This window comes from Jaculus jaculus, chromosome 6 (genome assembly GCF_020740685.1).
Source record: "Jaculus jaculus isolate mJacJac1 chromosome 6, mJacJac1.mat.Y.cur, whole genome shotgun sequence".
Classification (NCBI taxonomy): domain Eukaryota; kingdom Metazoa; phylum Chordata; class Mammalia; order Rodentia; family Dipodidae; genus Jaculus; species Jaculus jaculus.
The window spans coordinates 144,822,103-144,845,517 of record NC_059107.1 but is presented as its reverse complement, the minus strand read 5'-3'; the positions used below and the strand labels follow the sequence as shown (position 1 = coordinate 144,845,517).

The window sequence follows — 23,415 nt, the reverse complement described above, 5'->3', positions numbered from 1 at the left end:
AAATTATATGCACTAAGGAGGCAGAGGTAGAAGGTTTGCTTTGAGTTTAAGGCCACCCTCATACATAGTGAATTCCAGGTCAGCCTGGACTAGAGCAAGACTTGTAAAGCCAATAAATGAATGAATGAATGAATGAATAAATAAATATAATTATACACATTGGGCTGGAGAGATAGCTTAGCAGTTAAGGCACATGCCTGCAAAGCCAAAGAACCCATGTTAGATTCCCCAGTACCCACATAAAGTCAGATGCACATGGTGGCACACGCATCTGGAGTTCCTCTGCAGTGGCTTGAGGCCTTGGCACACCCGTTCTCTCTTTCTGACTCCCTCAAATAAATAGATAAATCACTTTAAAACTATATGCATTAATATATGAACTACTTTCATAAACATGCCTAATGCTACAAAGAAACATTTCAGTAAACATTTGTCTTTATGAAAAGCAGAGTACATGTTTTCATAAAGCAGAATAAACTTTATCCCTACAATGTGACAAGTGTCCCAGAGTGGTTCTCTTGATCCTCTCGCTTCTTCATATTGGGACACTCATACAAAACTCATCATACAAAACAGGTATGATAGCACATGCTTGGAATACCAGTACTCTGCAGGTGGAGGCAGGAGGATCAGGAGTTCAAGGCCAGCTTTGGGTACATGAAAACCTGTCTCAAAAATCAAGCAGTAACATGAATAAAGAAAAAGAAAAGGCTAGGAACTAAGATGGAGCCAGAAGAAAACCAAAGCTCTATATACTTGCTTCAGAGGAACAACAAATTTGGGCCCACTTTGCTAGCTTCTAATATGAACAAAGAAACAATGAAGAACACAGGGTTTATAATATCCTGACACAAACTGGTTGGCTCTGAGAGACCATCTCTCACCGGGGCGGAGGGGGGGGGGTCATCAGCAGATGTTGTGTCACATAGGAATGGGGAGGTTCTTTTGCCCTAATCCCTTGGGACATCCAAGCCTGCATTTCCTGAAGTGCTTTATCCTAATGCCCCAATCGGCAGATGGCACTCCCTGCTGGGAAGTGCAGCCATGGGGTACGATCAGACTGGGACTGCTCTGATCATGGTCTAGCCTCATGCAGGGAGTGGATGTCAGAGGATGGTCAGGCAGCACATGAGTATATGGCGTGCATTTGCTCAGCCCACTCGAGACAAAGGCCACCATCTTTTCATGAAAATAAGCATCATATAAGATGACCCCTGAGCCGGGCATGGTGGCTCACGCCTTTAATCCCAGCACTTGGGAGGCAGAGGTAAGAGGGTTGCCATGAGTTCGAGGCCACCCTGAGACTCCAGGGTGAATTCCAGGACAGCCTGAGCTGCAGTGAACCCCCCTACCTCGAACCCCCCCCCAAAAAGAACAACAAAAAAAGATGTCCCCTGGTGAGAGGAAATTTAAATAGTCCCCCACCCCACCCCAGGCAGAAGCCAAGCCCTCCAATCGGCTCTGCCATGGAGACAATAGCTAGAGAACACAGACCCATCACAATGGTTCTGGCCAAGATTGCCACCCGGTACAGACTGCTGGGTGCTGCACATCACCTCATTCAGTCATCCTTGCAACAGTCCTATAAGGCGGGCACGATTATCATTAATATTAATGTGAAACTCAAGAGATGTTCGTAAAATACTAGAGTCTTCATAGACTAAAGTTTAAATGCCCTCTTGAAAACCAGTGGGGTGAACAGCAATCTGAAAATGAAAATAATGATGCTCAAGAGGCTGGGAGATGGCTCAGACAGGAAAGTGCTGGCAGCATAGGGTGAGATTGGATCCCCAGCACTCGTAGGAAAGCCAGACATCAGGCCACGCACCTGGAATCACAGCACTGGGGCAGCCGACACAAGAAGATCCCCAGGGTTTGCTGGCTCGCTAGTTTGCCTCAATCACCAAGCTCTGGGTTCAGAGACAGAGACCTTGTCTCAAAAAGAAAGGTGAGTATGGTATTGAGGCACACACCTTTAGTTCCAGCACTTAAAAAAAAAAAAAAAAAAAAAAAAAAAGAACACAGGGCTAGAGGGATGGCTTAGTGGTTAAGGCATGTGTCTGCAAAGCCAAAGGACCCAGGTTCGATTCTCCAGGACCCATGTTAGCCAGATGCACAAGGGACGCACGCGGGAGGCCCTGGCATACCCATTCTCTGTCAAATAAATAAATAAAAATAAAATATTTTAAAAATAACACAAACTTAAAAATTAAAAACATAAATAAATGCAGCTGGGCATGGTGGTGCCTGCCTTTAATCTAAGCACTCAGGAAGCAGAGGTAGGAGGATAGCTGTGAGTTCGAGACCATCCTGAAACTACATAGTGAATTCCAGGTCAGCCTGGACTAGAGTGAGACCCTACCTCGTAAAACATAAATAAATAAATAAAATAAATGCCGCACGGGCTAGAGAGATTGCTCAGTGGTTAAGGTACCTGCCTGCAGAACCTAAGGACATGAGTTTGGTTCCTCATTACCCATGCCAGATGCACAAGGTGGCACATACACCTGGAGTTCTTTTACAATGGCTAGAGTCTATTTTCTCTATTTGCCTCTTTCTCCCTCAAGTAAGTGAATAAATAAATTAATTAATTAATTAAGAAAAAGAAGAAGAAGAAATGGGCTGGGTATAGTGGTACACATCTTTAATCCTAGTACAAGGGAGGCAGGGCTAGGAGGATCTCTGTATGTTCAAGCCCAGCCTGGAAGTACAAAGTGAGTTCCAAGTCAGCCCAAACTAGAGTGAGACCCTACCTCGAAAAAGCCAAGAAAATGAAAACAAAGAAAGAAAGAATAGGGAGCAATACCCGCCCTATAGCGTCATGTGAGATATACATTCAAGCAAACGAGCACCCGATCTCCCCTCCCCCAAGCTCCAGGCAATACTGATAGTCACATGGTAAAGATTTTTTTTTTTTTTTTTTTTTGAGATAGGGTCTCGTTCTAGTCCAGGCTGACCTGGAATTCACTATGTAGTCTCAGGGTGGCTTGAACTCAAGACAATCCTCCTACCTCTGCCTCTGGAGTGCTGAGATTAAAGGCGTGCGCCACCACGCCCGGCTAGAGGTTTGTTTCTTCATGAATTTGCACATCATCTTTGCACAGAAGCCAGACTAATCTTCTCTTGATTGGTCTAATTTTAGTCTGTGTGCTGCTGGAGCAAGCATGGTAAAAATTTGTTTCTAGAACTCACATGAATTCAATTCTTAGAACTCATGGCCCATTGCAAGGCTCCTGGCGCCGACTTGCTTTTGCATGCCTGCCTCTTGTCTCACGCAAGCACCCCATCGCCCATCGCCCTTAGTACCCCAAGGCACAGGCCATACCTGAAAATTGGCTACAATGCCCATTCCAATACATCCCACCAATCCAAGAGCCAACGACACCAAGTTAAAGACGGGAGTGCTGAAGTAGCTCGTTTGATTTTGCTTCTCAACTATTTTATATCTTGTGTACATGGTGGCGGCACCTGAAAAAGAAAGGCCATCAGAGAATTCTCTTACTTGATTGTTTTAATAATGAAAAACATGGTGGCAGGTGTGAATCACATTTTTAAAATAGCTTTATGGGTTGGAGAGATGACTTAGTGGTGAAGGCACTTGCCTGCAAAGCCAAAGGACCGAGGTTCAGTTCCCTAGGTTCCACATAACAAGGTGACACATGCATCTGGAGTTCATTTGCAGCAGCTGGAGGCCCTGATGTACCATTTTTTTTCTCTCTCTCTCTCTATTTCTCTTTCTCTGTCACTCTCTCTGATAAATACATAAAAATAAAATATATTTAAAAATGTCTTGGGCTGGAGGGATGGCTTAGCAGTTAAGGTGTTTGCCTGCAAAGCCAAAGGACCCAGGTTCGATTCCCCAGGAGCCACGTTAGCCAGATGCACAAGGAGGCAAAAGCACCTGGAGTCTGTTTGTAGTGGCTGGAGGCCCTGGCGCTCCCATTCTCTCCCCCCCAGCTCTTTCTCTGTCAAATAAATAAATGAATAAAAATAAGATATTTTAAAATGTCTTTATTATGGCTGGGAGTACAGCTCAGTGGTAAAGTGTTTGCCTAACATTTACCAGGCCTTGAGACTGATTCTCAGCACAACAACAACAAAAAAGTCCTGAATGCAATACATACTTATTCTTTCCCTTATTTTGCACATGCACGTGCACACACGCATGCTCACACACACACACCTGATAGAGGTTAGGACAGGTAACCTTCTTTCACAGGTAGTTGTCAGCTTATGGATATAGGCCCAGAATATAAAACGCAGAAGATGGCCTGTCTTGGCAAGACTAAAACTGTGGTCTGATTGAAGACAACAATATGAAGATACCCAATTTTTCCTTTTTTTTTCCTGGTCTTTTTTCCCTCATGAGTGAGCCCTTTCTGAGTCCGATTTCTCTTCTTGCCCAGCCACCGACCAATCAAGGTCCTTCATATACATCTGAACTAGGCAATAAGGCTCATCTGCAGTGGCTGGATGTGTGCCCATTCTCTCTCTCTTTTTCATAAATAAATAAATAGATAAAAAGTTAAATAAAATATTAAGAAAAAAAAGACCTGATCCAAGTGGCCAGGTATATTCTATATTCCCTGGATGTTCCCTCTCAGGACCCAAGCCAGATGGGGGACGGGGGTTCCCCCCTTATCTTGGGAGGTTTCCTGCTTTATTTCTTCCCTCTTACTTCTATCTCTTTAAGTAAATTTGTTTGTTTGTTTTGTAATTTACCCTTCTTTGTGTTGATATTTTCAATTCTTTTCTAGTTAAAGACAAAAGAACTTGAGACTCAAGGGCCACTGGCTGGGGCGTTCTAAGCCTACCTAGAACGCCGGGAGGCATCACTGGCTCTCAACCCGCAGCAACACCATCTTGGCTATTTTTGCATAAATGCCATTACAACACATGAATTGTGTCGTGACTTGGTGTTCTTACCTGACAGTATGCCATGGGCATTTTCCCAAGTCAATATAAGTAAATCTACCTCATTATTTTTAGAGGATCTCATCATGGTCTATACTGTGTGTGACCATGTTTATTTTATCATTCCTGTATTTCCACTTTCCTTCTTGATTTTCCTTTTTTAAATTTATTTATTATTATTATTATTATTTATTTTTTTGGGGGGGGGTTCTCAAGTTAGGGTCTACTCTAGCTTAAGCTGACCTGGAATTCACTATGTAGTCTCATGGCAATCCTCTGCCTCTGCCTCCCCAGGGGCTAGGGTTAAAGGTGTGTGCCCCCTACCTGGCTGCTTCCTGATTTTTCCAATTACAAACATTATTCAATGAACAACCTTGATATGTAACCCTTTGGCACTCTTTCAAAACAATGTTCACATTTAAAATGCTAATAAGCACCTGCTACTTTGCTCAGAGACTGTAACAATGTATTCTCTGCTCAGCAGAATTAGAGAGAAATTCTGTGCTGTGCCTTTACATGCAGCTAATGAATGAAAAGTGACAACTTGTTCATTTAACTGGCATTTCCCTGATCATTAGTGAGATTTAGTAATTCTCAACCCACTGAGAAAAATCTACCAGCCATCTGTGTTTCTTCTTAGAATTGCATGATTGTTTTCTTAAAAATATTTTACTTAGGGCTAGAGGGATGGCTTAGCAGTTAAGGTGCTTGCCTGCAAAGCCCAAGGACCCAGGTTCAATTCCTCAGGACCCATGTTAGCCAGATGCACAAAGTGGCACATGTGATGTCTGCAGCTTGCAGTGGCTGGAGGCCTTGGCCTTCCCATTATCTCTCTCTCTCTCCTCTCTCTCTCTCTCTCTCTCTCTTTCTCTCAAATAAGTAAATAAAACAATTTTGTTAAATATTTTATTTTATATTTACTTATTAGAGTGAAAGAGAGAAAGAGAGATAGTAAGAGTGGGCACACCAGGGTCTCTAACCACTGCAAATGAACTCCAGATGCATGTGCCACCATGTGCATCTGGTTTACATGGGCTCTGGGGAGTAGAACCTAGGTCCTTTGGCTTCACAGGCAAGCGCCTTAACCGCTAGGCCATCTCTCCAGCCTGCAGGATCATTGTTTTTCTTAATCATTGTTTTTCTTATTTTTCCTTGTGTTTAATTTGTAGCTGCTTTTGACACATTTTGTATACTAGGCTACTGTCTACCATAAATATTACAATATTTCTTCTGGTCTGTTGTCTCTTTATTGTACCTTTCACTATTTTGAAGTTTCTATTTTTTACCTGCTCAAATCTGTGAATTCTTGCTTATTTCTTTTCTGCATTTTGCATAACATTAAGGTTTGAGGCAAGCCCAATAGACTGTCCTTTTTTATGAAAGAGCGAGAAGAAGGGGAGAGAGAAAGAGAGAGAGAGAGAGAGAGAGAGAGAGAGAGAGAGAGAGAGAATTGACACGCCAGGGCATCTAGCCACCGGATTAGAACTCCAGACATGTGCACCACCTTGTGCACTTGTGTGACTTTGCACAGGCGTCACCTCGTGCATCTGGCTTAAGCTTTGCAGTCAAGTAACTTAATTGCTAAGCCATCTCTCTCCAGCCCTATCCCGGGACTTTTAAAGCATTCTTACCGTTTTGCTTTTCCTGTTTTTTTTTTGTTTTTTCTTTTCTTTTTGTTTTCTTTGACACATGGTCATCCATCCAACCCTAGCTGGTCTGGTATTCACTACCTAACCCAGGATAGCCTTGAACTTGTAAACCTACATCAACGCTCCTGCCTCAGCCTCTCAAGTGCAGGGATCACAGGCCTGCATCACCACACCCAGCCCTCATGTTTAATTTTTTTAATTATAATTGATTATTATGTATGGTGTGATGAGTCTGCTATGTTTTTCTAAATAGCTAGTCAATTAATGTAGAAGAGTAATCTGGCAATAAACTGTCATTTCCTAGACAAGTAGGGCCTTATCTGTTTTGTTTACTGTCCTGATCAACACTGAAGGTGAACAGAGCCCATCACAAGGTATGTACTTAGAAAGTGAATGGTGGGGCACTGGAGATATGGCCTGCAAAGCCAAAGGACCCAGGTTCAATTCCCCAGGACCCACATAAGCCAGATGCACAAGGTGGCACATGCGTCTGGAGTTTGTTTGCAGTGGCTGGATGTCCTGGCATGCTCTTTCGCTCACTCTCTCGCTCGCTCTCTCACTCTCTCCCTGCCTCTTTCCCCATCAAATAAATAAATAAAAATAAAATATTAGAAAATAAGAAACCGGGTGTGGTGATGAATGCCTTTAATGTGGTGATGAATGACTTAAATCCCAGCACTCGGGAGGCAGAGGTAGGAGGATTACTGTGAGTTTGAGACCACCCTGAGACTACATAGTGAATTCCAGGTCAGCCTGAGCCAGAGTAAGACCCTACCTTGGAAAACAAAAACAGCTGGGCTGGAGAGATGGCTTAGCGGTTAAACGCTTGCCTGTGAAGCCTAAGGACCCTGGTTCGAGGCTCGGTTCCCCAGGTCCCACGTTAGCCAGATGCACAAGGGGGCGCACGCGTCTGGAGTTCTCCTGCAGAGGCTAGAAGCCCTGGCGCACCCATTCTCTCTCTCTCCCTCTATCTGTCCTTCTCTCTGTGTCTGTCACTCTCAAATAAATAAATAAAAATTTAAAAAAAAAAACAGCTTAGTATTTAAAACTGTCTTCCACAGATCTTATGCCAAATTACCAAATGAAGTGTAGAATAGTGAGATATTGAATAATTTTGGACTTGTTTTGTTTTGTTTTTGGAGAGAGAGAGAAGAGAAACCATGAGCATGGTCACGCCAGGGCCTCTAGCCATTGCAAACAAACTCCAGACATGTGTACCCCTTTGTGCATCTGGCTTTACATGGGTACTGGGGAATAGAACCTGGGTCCTCAGGCTTTGCAGGCAAGCGTCTTCACTGCTGAGCTGATTTTTCCAGCTCCCAATCTTTCATTTATTTATAGTCATTGTGTACTTACCAAGAAATGCAGAGAAGTTTATCATAAATCCAAAAATGCCACTCTCTGGAGGAGTTGTTCCTGTGTCACTGAGTAAGAGAATAAAAAATGTCTGAATTATTTTTAAAAAGGCTTGGGTTTATTCTAAATTATTTGCATGTTAACTTTAATTTAAATGTATTTTGGGGGCTGGCAAGATGGGTTAGTGGTTAAGGTGCTTTCTTATAAAGCCAAAGGACCCAGGTCCAATTCCCCAGGACCCATGTAGCCAGATGCACAAGGTAGCACATGCATCTGGAGAAAAAAAAGGAAAGAGATATTTCAAAGCCAGGTATGGTGGCACATGCCTTTAGTCCCAGCACTCAGGAGGCAGAGGTAAGAGGATCACTGTGAGTTCCAGGCCAGCCTGGGATAGAGTGAGACTCCATCTTGAGATATCCATATACAAGTAATCCACAAACAACAAAAGGGATTTCAGTTCAGATCCCTGGCATATAATTGGCCAGTTTATGTTTTGTTTTGTTTTACAAGGTAGGGTTTCACTCTAGCCCAGGCTGACCTGGCATTCACTATATAATCACAGTGATCCTCCTGTGTCCGCTGGGATTAAAGATGTGAGCCCCACTGATTGGCAAGTTTTATATCACTTTATATTCACCCACTTTGATTTTCAAAAGCATGACTTGGGTTTATTCTAAAAATTATTTTCATGTTAACTTTGATTAAAATGTGTTTTGGGGGCTGGAGAGATGGCTTAGAGGTTAAGATGCTTGCCTAAAAAGCCAAAGGACCCAGGTTCAATTCCTCAGGACCCACATAAGCCAGAGGCATAGGTAGCTCAAGCATCTGGAGTTCATTTGCAACAGCTGGAGGCCCTGGCGTGCCCATTCTCTCCGTGTCTCTATCTCTATCCTCCCCGCCCTCAATAAATGAAAAAAATTTAATGCATTTTTATACCATGAAAGATTACATTTTTCTTCACAGATAAAAGCTAGGAAATGTTTAAAATCAAATGATCAGCCAGGTGTGATGGCACACACCTTTTTTATTGCTGTTGGCAACTTTATTTATTTATTTATTTTTATTGACAACTTCCATAATTGTAAACAATATCCCATGGTAATTTCTTCCCTCCCCCCACTTTCCTCTTTGAAACTCCACGCTCCATCATATGCCCTCCCCCTTTCAATTAGTCTCTCTCTTTTTAAAAAAAAAAAAATTGTTTATTTTATTTATTTGACAGAGAGAAAGAGAGGAAGAGAGAGAGAGAGAGAATGAGCACATCAGGGCTCCAGCCACTGAAAACAAACTCCAGATGCATGCACCCCCTTGTGCATCTGGCTTACATGGGTCCTGGGGAATCAAACCTGGGCCCTTTGGCTTTGCCGACAAATGCCTTAACCGCTAAGCCATCCCTCCAGCCCTAGTCTCTCTTTTGTTTTGATGTCATTATCTCTTCCTCCTATTACGATGGCCTTGTGTAGGTAGTGTCAGGCACTGTGAGGTCATGGATATCCAGGCCATTTTGTGTCTAGAGGAGCACGCTGAAAAGAGTCCTACAGTTCTTTGGCTCTTACATTCTTTCTGCCACCTCTTCTGCAATGGACCCTGAGCCATGGAAGGTGTGATTGAGATATTTCAGCGCTGAGCGCTCCTCTGTCACTTCTCAGCACCGTGGTGGCACACACTTTTAATCCCAGCATTTAGGAGGCTGAGGTAAGAGGCTCACTGTTTTGAATCAGAGTTCGAGGCCAGCCTGAGATTACATGGTAAATTCCAGGTCAGCCTGGTCTAGAGTAAGACCCTGTCATAAAAACCCAAAATAAGTAAATCAAATCTGTTCAACCCAACTCAATGAGGAGTTGATGGGATTATTTTGAAAAAAAAAAAAGGGGACTGAAAATCATGTTTCAGTCGGACATATGCATGTTCCATTTGCTCTTCATTAGTGCCAGGTTACATTTTTTTTTCCGCCCGCTTTTAAACGATGGTAGAAGCACTCTAACCTGAAACAACTTGTACCAGTTTTGAGCGCTTCGGCATCTAAAAACAGCTCTGAAAAGTAAGTGTTGGAAACTGATCGCGTTGAAGAGACTCACTTGAAAGTGTGGAGAAGTTCCTAAGAAGCCCGAGTGTGCAGAAAGCAGGAACTCCTCACTTTTGTCAACACTTAAGATTTAAGGAGGATATGAAGAGGCTAACCCGATTCCAGCAAGCACCCTCGCTCTCAAGTACTTCCAGCAGCATCAGGGTAGGAAGGGGTTGCAGTAGAACATCCCCACCTCCCCGTTCGCACACTCAAGGAAGGCCGAAGGAAAGGGCTACCCACCGGCTCCCTGTGAGCCTGGTGCTGAGCAGGTGACCAAGAACAGGAGCCCGTAACACGACAAATGCCCACACCACCAGAGCCCGTGGGCAGCACTTTTGCCCAGATGACTAACTGTGCTAGGAACATCAAGCCTTCCTGTCTCTGCCTCAGGGTGTAAAACCTCAGCCATCAACCTGGCTCTGCAGAGAACGTGCCACACATCTTCCACCTCAGACAGGCACGTGCTGGCGACAGGAGGCAGGGAAGAGGGGCTCATTTGTGAGGAAGAGGAAGGGGTACTGAGGACAATGCATAGCTGGGGGATAAAGGCAATCTAACAGGCCACAAGAAAAAGACCAGACTTGAGGACTCTGTCTACTGGTAGAAAACCAGGATACATATCAAGAGCCAAGATATAGCTTGGTGGTAGAGTACCAGCCTAGGATGTACTGGGCCCTGGGTTCAATCCTCAGTTCAGAAGGAAGGAAGGAAAGGAGGGAAGGAGGGAGGGAGGAAGGAAAGAAGGAAAGGAGGAAGGAAAGGAGGGAGAGAAAGAAAGGGAAAAGCAAGAAAAGAAATACATAGAAAAAGAAAGGCCAGGCTGCAGAGATGGCTCAGCTGTTAAAAGCACTTGCTTGCAAAACCTGATGGCGCAGGTTTGACTCCCTAGTACACACATAAAGCCAGATGCACAAAGTGGCACATACGTCTGGAGTTTGTTTGTAGTGGCAGGAGAACCTGGAGCACCCATACTCACCCTCTACCTTTCTTCTTCAAATAAATAAATTAATTAAAATAAAATAAAATAAAAGGCCATATATAGAGTGCACATGACATCAAACATGTAATCTGAGATTTTTATTCTTTCTGATCTGTATATATTTCTAACCATACAGATGATGCTGGACAGTATAAGTCAGTAGTGGAGTATGTGATTAATATGAATGAATCTGCCAAGTGTGGTGGTACATGCCTTTAATCCCAGCACTCGGGAGGAGTGCTATGAGTTCGAGGCCGGCCTGAGACTAGAGAGTGAGTTCCAGGTCAACCTGGACTAGGGTGAGACCCTACCTCAAACAACAACAACAACAACAAAAAGAATGAATCTCCAAATAAACCCCACGATAATAAATAACTAAACAAACAAATAAATAAATCCATACCAGTAGACATAAAACATTCTGTTATAACCATCCCATGTGTATTTACTGGATGAGTATCAGCCCCTCAAAGCTGACCTGATAGGTGACACTTACTGAACATTCATTATGCACCAGCCACTGTTTGGGGCATAGTGCACATCATTTAATTTCAGCCTCCTAAGCCTAGTTGGGCAGGGGTTCTCTAGCAGCTCCATTTTATTGAGGATGAAAATTGGATATTACAGAGGTTACATAACTTGCTAAAGGCAACCAATAGCCATCAGAATGAGTGTGGGGAAAGGACAAAGAGGGGTGCGCTGGCAAACGTGTAACAGTCAGCTCTAGGGGGTGCCTGATCTGTTAGCACTTGCCAGCTCCCTGGTGAAAATATACCCAGCATGTGAAAATTCAGGTTAACAAAACTCAAGGCTCTGAACCATGAGCTGGAAAGCATGCACACAGTTGGCTTTCAGAGTAGATATGAGCTGGCTCCATCCCGCACCCCATGAGAAAGAACCACTAAGGCAATGAGGAGGAAACACTATGTCCTTGCTGAATACCAGAAAGATACTAAGTAGGCAAGAACTCAAAGCTTCTCAAATGACAGACTTAACTGGAAAACCTCTGACAAATGCTACCATGCTCCCTGACTCTTCTCCACTATCACTGAATCTCTAACCCCCTCCACCTATGGACTAGTAGTGCCAAAAGGCTCATAACCAGTTGTTTGATTAAACTGCTACCTTTAAATTTTTTTGCCGTGACCTCATAAATAAGTGTAAACGTTGTTTATTCATCGATAAAACATGTTCAATGTAATCAGAAGTCATCAAGAGCTGGGTGTGGTAGCAAATTCCATAATCACAGCATGTGGGAGGCTGAAGCAGGAGGAATATCACGAGTTCAAGGCCAGTTTGAGCTACAGTGTGAGATCCTGTCTCAAAATAAAAAAAAAAAAAAAAAAAGCCGGGCATGGTGGCACATGCCTTTAATCCCAGCACTCGGGAGGCAGAGGTAGGAGTATCACCATGAGTTTGAGGCCACCCTGAGACTACATAGTGAATTCTGAGTCAGCCTGGGCTAGAGTGAGACCCTACCTCAAACTCCCCCCACCAAAAAAAATTGTTGGGGCTAGGGAGATGACTCAGCAGTTAAAGATGCTTGCTTCAAAGCCTGCCTACTCAAGTTTGATTCCCCAAAATCCACTAAAGGCCACACACAAATTAGTACCTGTGCTCTGTGATTCCCAAAGGGCCCACGATAATGGAAGCCCCAGCCAGGAGAATCCAAAAAGCTCAAAGCCAGCTAGACTGGCATTTGTTTGAGACCCTGTCTTAAAGAAGGTGGAAAAAGAACACGGATAACCTTGAGGTTATCCTCTGACCTCCACACTAACACCATGATGTGTGCACACCTGAACACACGCACGTACAAACACACACATGCAAATAAATAAGCAAATTAAGCCTTTTAAAGACTTGTATTGAAAGGAAAGGGGAAAAGAGGGTGATGGAATTCATGTGACATGAAAACAGAAGGGAATATCATATTGGGGGGAAGGAGGAGTCAGCAGGAGGGGCATGAAGGGCGGGGCGGTATAGTGAGGGAGCGGGTAAATATGAACTAATCATAATTATGTATGTATGAAACGCTATAATGAAACCCATCACTTTATTTCTTTATATGCTAATTTTATTTTTAAATTTTTTTAAAGATTGTATTTATTTGCAAGCAGAAAGAAGAGAGACAGAGAGAGAGAGAGAGAGAGAGAGAATGGGCATGCCAGGGCCTCCAGCCTCTGCAAATGAACTCCAGATGCATGTGCCCCTTGTGCATCTGGCTTATTTGGGCCCTGGGGAATTGAACCTGGGTCCTTTGATTTTGCAGGCAAACTCCTTAACTGTTAAGACATCTCTCCAGCCCTGTATGCCAATTTTAAATTAATTTGGGGGGGGGGAGTGTTTGTTTTTTTGAGGTAGGGTCTCACTGTAGCCCAGGCTGACCTGGAATTCACTATGGAGTCTCAGGGTGGCCTCAAACTCATGGCAATCCTCCTACCTCTGCCTCCCAAGTGCTAGGATTAAAGGCATGTGCCACCATGCTCGGCTTAAATTAATTTTTAAAACAATGGGTGTTGGAGAGATGTCTTAGCAGTTAAGGTACTTGCCTATAATGCCCAAGGACTGGGATTCGATTCCCCAGTACCCATGCAAGCCAGATATACATAGTGGCACATGCGTCTGGAGTTTGTTTGTAGTGGCTAGAGGTCCTGGCACACCCATTATTCTTTCTCTCACTATCTGTTGCTCTCTCTCTCTCTCTCTCAAATAACTAAATAAAACAAATTTCAAAAACAATAGTCCCTTGGTTTCCCACCAGATATAGATGGTAAGACCCTATTGCTGAAGACGCCACATACTTGGACTACAAGGTCACTGAGAAATCCTGCTGGAGCTGAGCTGAAAACCTCCTCCATGTAGACCAGCTGACAGAAAGCTGGAAAAGCCTACGCTGCATGCAGTTCAATGGGAGAGAAAGAAATCACCAGTGGAGATACTCAACAGTGGACACTGCAAGCCTTAAAGGTGGCCAGCCAGGCCAAATGAGCCAACAGGTGCAATAGTGGCACATCTACTATGGTGGAAATCAACCACCCTCTATTTTGACTGGAGGCCTGCTCCATGGAAGGGAATACATCCCTGATACTGAAAACCTACAACAGGGGTAGTCATGAGCCCTAGAGGTGTAACATCTGCTGCTGTCTGGATAAATGTATATACTATGCTCACCAAACTGCCCAGTAAGCACTTCTCTTAATGTTCATACCTATATATTAATGCTACTCTCACTTTTGGTTTGAGAACCTTCTCTTTTCAGATGGCCGTGACCTTGGGATGACTCAGAAGGCATCATGGTGCTGAGAAGAAGTGACAGAGGAGTGCTCAGCTCTGAAATTATCTCTATCACACCTTCCACACCTCAGGGTCCATTGTGGAATAGGTGGCAGAAAGAATGTAAGGGCCAAAGGAAGGGCAGGACTCCTTACAATGTGCTCCTGCAGACACAAAATGGCCTGGATATCCATGATCTCACAGTGCCTGACACTATCTACATAAGACCATCATAATAGGAGGAAAATCATGACATCAAAATAAAAGAGAGATTGATTGAGAGGGGGCAGCAGATATGATGGAGAGCGGAGTTTCAAAGGGGAAGGTGGGGGAAGGGAGGGATTTACCATTATCATTATCCTTATCATTATCATGGAAGTTGTTAATAAAAAATAAAAATAATGTATTTTTTTAATCAATGGGTATTCCTTTCCCTTTGCCACTAACAAAAATGAAAAGCCTCTTGCCTATCAATGAAAAAAAAAAAAGTGTTCTCATAAGGCTTATGTCTTTAAAAAAAAAAAGACTTATGTCTTCATCTTACAGATTACATCATAAATAAATATTACGTAACACCTCCTACCTGATGTTGAAATAAAATGAGCATAATAGCCACATCTAACGTTTTATTTTCATGTTGAATCTCAAATTGTGTAATACCATAACAGACAAGCAGAATATAGTTGGTGGTTCATCTTTGTGTCCTCTATATCCATGGATTCAACCAAGTAAAAATCCAAAACTTTTTTTCTTTTTCTTTTTTTTTGGTTTTCTGAAGTAGGGTCTCACTCTAGTCCAAGCTGACCTGGAATTTACTGTGTCGTCTCAGAGTCGTCTCAAACTCATGGCAATCCTCCTACTTCTGCTTCCCAAGTGCTAGGATTAAAGGCGTGTGCCACCATGCCTAAACAAAACATTTTTTAAATTTTTATTTATTTAAGGAGAAAAAGGGAGAGAGAGAGAGAGAGAAAATGAATGGGTATGCCAGGGCCTCCAGCTGCTGCAAACGAACTCCAGACACATGCACCACCTTGTACATGTGGCTTACATGGATCCTGGGAAATCGAACCTGGATCCTTTGGCTTTGCAGACAAGCATCTTAACCACTAAGCCATCTCTCCAGCCCCCAAAACTTAAGTTGTTTTTTATATGTGAGTGTGTGTGTGTGTGTGTGTGTGTGTGAGAGAGAGAGAGAGAGAGAGAGAGAGAGAGAATTGGCACATAAAGGCTTCTAGCCCCAGAAATTGAACTCCACGTGTGTGTGTCCCCTTGTGTGCACGTGTGACTCTGCTCACTTGCACCACTGCATCTGGCTTACGTGGGACCTGGAGAGTTGAACATGGGTCCTTAGGCTTCTCAGGCAAGTACCTTAACCGCTAAGCCATCTCTCCAGCCCCAAAAGATTTTTTGTTTTGTTTTGTTTTTTGAGATCAGGTCTCGCTCTAGCCCAGGCTGACCTGGATTCACTATGTAGTCTCAGGGTGGCCTCAATCTCATGACAATCCTCCTACATCTGCCTCCCAAGTGCTGGGATTAAAGGCGTGCACCACCACACCCAGCAAAGTATATTTTTGTATCTGTACTAAACACATATAGACCTTTTTATGTCTTTTTTTCTTTCTTTCTTTCTTTCTTTCTTTCTTTCTTTCTTTCTTTCTTTCTTTCTTTCTTTGTTTCGTTTTTTGAGGTTTCAGGGTGATCTTGAACTCACAGTGATCCTCCTACCCCTGCCTCCCGAGTGCTAGGATTAAAGAGAAATGCCACCACACCTGGCCTTTAGTCCTTTTTCTTGTCATTATTCCTTAACAATGCTGTTTAACAACTATTTACACAGTGCTTATCCTTATCAGAAAGAACCTAGAGATGACTTCAAGGATACAGGACGATGTGGGTGAATTATATACAATCTTTTGCCACTTTAGATAATGAATTTAAGCATCCACAATCTTGTTATCCTTAGAATTTTGCATCCACAGGGCATCCTGGGGACAATTCCTCACGGATACCAAGGACTGCATTTAGTTGAAGGAGATAAACTGGACAAAGTGAGAGGCAAATCCAGCAGCTTCCCAACCTGGCAGAACTTTCTCCTTCCCGCTCCCAGTACAATATCCTATGTGAAAGGGCTTCACAGTGTCCATGGTCCCGGCCCAGGCCACACACACACTACATCACCCACCGTACCACACATATCCAACACGCATACATGTGCGTACAAATAAGATGATATGCAAAGTTATCTTCACAATGTCTAAATATATTATTTAAAAGGAATAAGTGCAGGCTGGAGAGATGGCTTAGTGGTTAAGGAGTTTGCCCGCAAAGCCAAAGGACCAAGGTTCAATTCCCCAGTACCCACATAAACCAGATGCACAAGGGGGTGCATGTGTCTGATGTGCCTGGAGTTCGTTTGCAGTGGATAGAGACCCTGTTGCACCCATTCTCTGTCTGTCTCCTCTCTCTCTCTTTCTCTCTCTCTCCTTGCAAATAAAATAAAATAAATATTTAAAGGGCAAAAGAAAAAAGCCAGGTGTGGTGGCGCTTGCCTTTAATCCCAGCACTTGGGATGCAGAGGTAAGAGGATCACCATGGGTTCGAGGCCATCCTGAGACTCTCCATAGTGAATTCCAGGTCAGCCTGGGCCAGAGCGAGACCCTACCTCAAAACAACAACAAAAAAAAAACTTGAAAGGAATAAGTGTGATAAGAAGTCCCGTTATATTTTTTGATACTCTCAGTTATTGCGCACAGCTCTAGGGTAGCTCCCTTGGTGATGAATGTTCTGGAATGGGAGGCGCCCTGCAGCTATTATCAACTATTTTTAAACTCAAAAAGAATTTCCTACTCACAAATGCAAGCAACTTGCTCTTTTCCCATACTACCCTTGTAAAATTTCCCCCCTCCTTGTCTACTCAAATAGTAAAGTTTTTCACAGACTATTTCGCATCTCCTACATGCCAGGAATTAGGTGCTAGCAATAACAAAAATGAGCAGACAATACAGTACCTTCGGAAGGCTTAGTGTACAACAAGAAATGCAAAGATTCATTAATTCCATGTGCCGTTACTGATTGCGTATGTAACAGGAAATTCTGTTAGACACACTGAATACAAATAAAACAGAACCAGCCGCCAGGCGTGGAGGCGTATGCTTATCCTATCAGTGCATTGTCAGTCAGGGTAGGAGGATTCTGAGATGAAGGCCAACCAGGGTTACACAGCGAGACCGTCTCAAAAAATCTGGAGTGGGAGAAGCCTTTTTGGTGGAATTGATACTCTTGTGGACACACAGAAGTAAAAAGCAGTGCTGAGTTCAAGGCTAGCCCCCAGGGCTACAGAGTGAGTTTCAGTCATCCTGGTCTAGACTGAGACCCTGCTTTAAAAAAATAAAAAATAAAAACAGGCTGGAGAAATGGCTTAGTAGTTAACGTGCTTGCCTGTGAAGCCTAAGGAGCCAGGTTCAATTCCCCAGTGCCCCCATAAGCCAGATGCACAAGATGGCACATGTGTCTGGAGTTTGCTAGTAGTGGCTGGAGGCCCCGACATGCCCATTCTCTCCCTCCCTCTCTCTTTCTCCCTCTCTCAGTCTCTATTTTTCTCTCTCTCCCTCTTAAATAAGTAATTAAAAAACAAAACTGGCTGTAGGATTGTCAGGTCAGGTGGCTAGCACCTGTGATCCCTGTACCTTGGAGATAGATGCAGGAGGATAACGAATTGAAAGCCATCCTGGGCTACTTGAGACCCCATCTCAAACAACATGTTCTAGAGGAGTGCTGTGAGGAAGGGGAAGCGGATCCAAGAACAGAGGACAACAGATGAGGTGCCTACCGCGACCAGAAAGGTGACCTTAACGAAGACCTGAATAGAACTACTGCAAGCCTGGAGGTGGCACTATGGGAAGAGAACTTCGAGGACGTGGGCTTGGTTGGAGTGGCGTGAGCAAGGAGGTGTGTGCGTCGGGGGGAGAGGGGAGGAGGGCTGGTCAGGACTCGGGGTGCTCAGCTTAGCATGATGGGAAGTGCGAGGGGCTGAGAGCAGCAGAACGATGTCAGGTGACTGGCGCTTTCAAAGGATGCTTTGAAGAGACTGTCGAAGGTGAGGCTGGACCAGGGACACCCTCGGGAAGCTACAGAAAGCTGGTCAGGAGGTGACAGTGGCTCAGACCATGGAGGGGAAAGTTGTCAGATGTGCTACGAAGTGGATTGACTGTCCTTTCCTTGCCTTGAATTTTTCCAATGCCCACTGAATTCTTTTTAGAAATTAGAACTTTCTCTTTTTTTTTTAAACACTTTTATTTCTATTTATTTATTTATTTAAGAGAGAGAAGAAGAAAGAGAATAGGCACGCAAGGGCAGATGCTTACCTGAAAAGCCTAAGGACTCAAATTCCATTCCCCAGTACCCAGGTAAAGCCTGGTTCTGGTTGTCAAGAGGGGAGGACAAATGTGCAGACAACACCCAGCGCTATGTGTTTCGTGCCAGGGAAGCTGCTGGGTAGCAGGCATGTGTGCTTGGAAAGGAAGTATCCCCATGCACCCTTGGGCTGAACAATGCCTGTGCCTGCACCACTGAATTGGTGCCAGAACATTTTAAGGATACACTTGAGTCTAAAATGAAAAGGGCTGAACTGTATTCAGTGTATGGCCCTCAATCCTGCTGTGGCTGCCCCAGCTGCTCGTACTTCAAGAGGGTCCTTTTGCCTGCTCAGAGGTTGGACTCTCCCTCCCAAGTCCATGTTGCCTGCTTTTCTTGACTTCCCTATTTCTGAGCCTCAAAGGTTTGTTTTTTGCATATGGCCATTAAAAAAAAAAAAACCCAACAATGTAAACCTCACTTTACTAAAAAAGAATTATCCCACAAGAGAAAAAAAAAAAAAGAAGTTGTCAGGCCTGGAGAGATGGCTTAGTGGTTAAGCACTTGCCTGTGAAGCCAAAGGACTCTGGTTCAAGGCTAGATTCCCCAGGACCCACGTTAGCCAGATGCACAAGGGGGTGCACGCATCTGGAGTTCGTTTGCAGTGGCTGGAGGCCCTGGCACACCCATTCTGTCTCTCTCTCTCTCTCTCTGCCTTTTTCTCTCTCTGTCTGTCACTCTCAGATAAATAAATAAAAATAAACAAAAAATAGTTTTAAAAAAAGTTGTCAGGCTGGGCATGGTGGCGCACGCCTTTAACACCAGCACTCAGGAGGCAGAGGTAGGTGGATCGCTGTGAGTTTGAGGCTACCCTGAGACTACATAGTGAATTCCAGATCAGCCTGAGCTGGAGTGAGACTCTACCTCGAAAAATAAAAAGAAAGAAAGAAAGAAAGAAAGAAGGGAGGGAGGGAGGGAGGGAGGGAGGGAGGGAGGGAGGGAGGGAGGGAGGGAGGAAAGGACATTATTTTCTTGGTCATGTTGTTTTGCTATAGTGGGATTAACCCCAGGGTCTTGTGCATGGTAGGCAAATGCTGTACCAATGAGCTATGCCCTTAGTCCCCATATCATTTCGTGTCCAGTTCATGTCAGCATTTTGGCCTCGTGTCAAGGACAACCCAGTGTTCCAGCTGCTCACACAAGCAGCACGCAAACTATCCAGAATCCTCAGGCATGATGGACATCACATGTGTGCATGTATGTTGCTGGCAGGTTGCTCCCAGATATAAGAGGACCATCTTGTGGCTGTCTCCTGTGATTCAGCTTTTCCTAAAGCCTTCCTTCCTTAATTTTCTTTTTTCTTTTTTTTTTTTTTGTTTGTTTGTTTGTTTTTCGAGTTAGGGTCTCACTCTGGCTCAGGCTGACCTGGAATTCACTATGTAGTCTCAGGGTGGCCTCGAACTCTCAGTGATCCTCCTACCTCTGCCTCCCGAGTGCTGGGATTAAAGGTGTGCGCCACCACGCCCGGCTCCTTTTTTAATTTTCAAGTCCACCCTTAGAGAATCTGACATGTGAGCATTTCCCAAACGGTTCACCTTGTCATATTATTTCCCCATGTCTGACTGTCTCAAATTTCAATCATAACTAAGACAGCTCTACAAAGACTCAAATCCTGCCTCTGACAGCCTAAGTCAATTCAGTTTATATCATGTGGCCCTGACCTTCGGATCCAGGAAAACCTAGTCTAATTTTTTTCCTCTCTCTCAGTAAAATGGGTAGCAGGGAGAATAGCTGGACTTTTTTTTCGAGGTAGCATCTCACTATAGCCCAAGCTGACCTGGAATTCACTATGTAGTCAGGCTGGCCTTGAACTCCCAAGTGCTGGGCTTAAAGGCATGAGCCACCATGCCCAGCTAGCCCTTGATGAGAATGTATCATGTTTCAGAAATGAGAGAAGGGAGACAGATGTGGCTACTTGGGTCTGAGACATGCCATGAGAAGCCAAGCCCAGCTTTCTTCTGGAATACAAGACCAGGCAGGAAAATCTCCTGGATGTAGAGAGTATTTCTTCTTCCAGAAGACAAGGTACAGATTCACCACTGGGCATGATCTGCTGGCACGGGTTCACCTTATTACTTCAACAGCCCTGCTCGCCAGACAGGACAGGCCCTGTGGTGTCTAGCCTGAACTGATGTCTACAAGCCTTTCCTGTCTCTAACCTTACTGTCCTCTCACTAACCAGAGATGAGAGGTCACACCACTTAGATCCTAAGGATTAAGAAATGCTAACTGGAGCTGGGCGTGGTGGCTCACACCTTTAATCCCAGCATTTGGGAAGCCGAGGTAAGAGGATTGCTGTTGAGTTCAAGACTACTCTGAGACTACACAGTGAGTTCCAGGTCAGCCTAAGCTACAGTGACACCCTACCTTGAAAAACAAACAGCAACAACAACAACAACAAAAAAAAAAGTTAAAAAGAGAGAGAGAGAGAGAGAGAGCTGGAGATGGCTTAGTGGTTAAGCACCTGCCTGTAAAGCCTAAGGACCTTGGTTCTAGGCTTGATTCCTCAGTACCCACGTAAGCCAGATGCACAAGGTGGCACATGCATCTGGAGTTTGCAGTGGCTGGAGGCCTTGGTGCACCCATTCTCTCTCTCTGCCTCTTTATCTCTCTCTCTCTCCCTCTCAAGTAAATAAATAAAAATTTAAAAAATAAAAAAAAAAAAGAAGCCAGGCATGGTGGCATACGCCTTTAATCCCAGCACTCAGGAGGCAGAGGTAGGATTGCCATGAGTTCGAGGCCACCCTGAGACTCCAGAGTGAATTACAGGTCAGCCTGAGCTAGCGTGACACCCTACCTTGAAAAATAAAAATAAATAAAAAAAGAAATGCTAAATGCTAACTGGGTATGGTGGCACATGTCTTTAATTCTAGCACTTGAGAAGCAGATGTAGGAGGATCACTGTGAGTGCCAGGACAGCCTGAGATTACAGAGTGAATTCCAGGTCAGCCTTGTCTAGAACAAGACCCTACCTCAAAAAAAAAAAAAAAAAAAGAAAAGAAAAGAAAACACAAACTAGGTAGGAATGATGTCATTAACAGGGACATAAGACAATATAGAGAATAGGTAATCCTTGGCAAAGAAAAAGTATATACCTAGAGTCAAGATATGACATAATTATCTGCCTACTGGAGACTCAGTATTTCCTCCCTCAGCAACAGATATGATAGCAACTTTCCTACACAGAATTACTAAAACTAAGAGACTCAAGTCTGGCTGGTGGTGCATGTCCTTAATCCCAGTGCTCGGAGGCAGAGGTAGGAGGATCGCCTTGAGTTCAAGGCCACGCTCAGACTACATAGTGAATTCCAGGTCAACCTGGACTAAAGTGAGACCCTAACTTTGAAACAAAAGAAAAACTAAGCCCAGGATGGTGACCCCCACCCCTGCCCCACCTTCGATCCCAGCACTTGGGATAGGGGGATTGCTGTGAGTTCAAGGCCACTTTGAGACTACATAGTGAATTGTAGGTCAGGCTGGGCTAGAGCAAAACCCTACCTCGTAAAAGAAAACAAAGCAAAAATAAATAAATAAATAAAATAAAAATAAAGAAATGCTGGTCTCCATGGGCAAGACAGAGCAGGAAACCATAACCATATACAAAGGATTGGGCCATTCATTGTTCCTGGCACTGATGAAGGGACCCTTAAGAAAGGCGGCGGCCCAAGCAGAAAACACGCTTTGGTACATGGGGATCTGTCACAAATCGCTGGTGTCGCGAGCACTAAACTGTCCCTGGACCATATGCTGGTCCTTACATGCTCATAACAGCTGGCTGCTCGAGGCCTCTGACTTTGAAGGCGCCCGGGGCAGGTTGGTCAGGGAAACCGTAACTCCCAGAGCCCAGGAGCGAGGCCGCATGGTGTGGCAGGGGACCCCACCCAGATGTGGGTGTGAATTCTGCTCCTAACACTTGGCGGCTTTGACATCCGTGTCCTGTTGACATTTCATTAGCTGTTTACACTGTCCGTTTTCTGATCTGGAGAAAGAAACCTAGACTGCAAAGCAAGGTTGGGAAATAGAAGCGAGATGCAAAGCAAGGTTGGGAAATAGAAGCGAGATGCGTGAGCCGTTTGGCACACACCTGAGTCTGCTTATAACGGACGGTGCCCATCAGGACCCCACGTCTGTCTCAGGGTCGCCGCAAGCCTACAAGTGCCACCAGCTGTCCAGAGCCCCTCCTGTTGTCCAGCCTCGGGGTAACGGGACAGAAAGTCAGCACTTCCCCGTCCTCCCGTACAAGCCCGGGCTGTCAAGAGTGGATGTCACTGTCGCATCTAAGCGCAACCTTTAGACGCCAGGCCTCGCTGCAGCCCCACCTGCGGCGCTGCGGGCTCTTCCCACCCCACGCCGGGTCCAGACGCCCGCGCCGGGCCCCTCACCTGATGTAGGGGAAGAAGGGGTTGACGTGCCCAGACAGCACGGCTACCACGTAGGAGATGATGAAGGCAGCGGACGACCAGGTCACCAGGAGGAAGGGGACGAAGGCCATTCCCCGGAGGAAGCACAGCATCGTGGCGAGGACGCCGGCTTGCTGCGGGCTGCCTGGAGGCGGCGGCCACGGGCCAGCCACGCGCGGCGAGGACGGGCGGCTCCGCGAGGGCCGGGCGAGGGGGAGTTCAAGGCCAGCCCCGGAGGGAAGGAAGCGCGCAGGGCCCAGCGGAGAGGCGGCGGGGCCCGGGGGTGGGTGGGTGGGGCGCTCGCGGCTCGGGGCTCGTTGCGAAATGGGTGCAAGTGTCTGGGCGGCCGCCGGGTCGCGTCCCGCG

The 23,415-nt window shown here is 45.0% G+C and overlaps 1 protein-coding gene across 1 annotated transcript in view; it reads right to left on the bottom strand.

Annotated features, from left to right (window-relative positions):
• Dram1 (DNA damage regulated autophagy modulator 1) overlaps positions 1-23,162 on the bottom strand; it is a 51,020-nt gene extending 27,858 nt beyond the window's left edge. The window contains exons 1-3 of the mRNA XM_045153448.1: positions 23,032-23,162; positions 7,920-7,987; positions 3,326-3,468 (exon numbers count right to left, since the gene is read on the bottom strand). Coding sequence (XP_045009383.1) covers positions 3,326-3,468; positions 7,920-7,987; positions 23,032-23,162 — 342 coding nt within the window. The remainder of the gene's footprint in view (positions 1-3,325; positions 3,469-7,919; positions 7,988-23,031) is intronic.
• Positions 23,163-23,415: the final 253 nt, after the last annotated feature.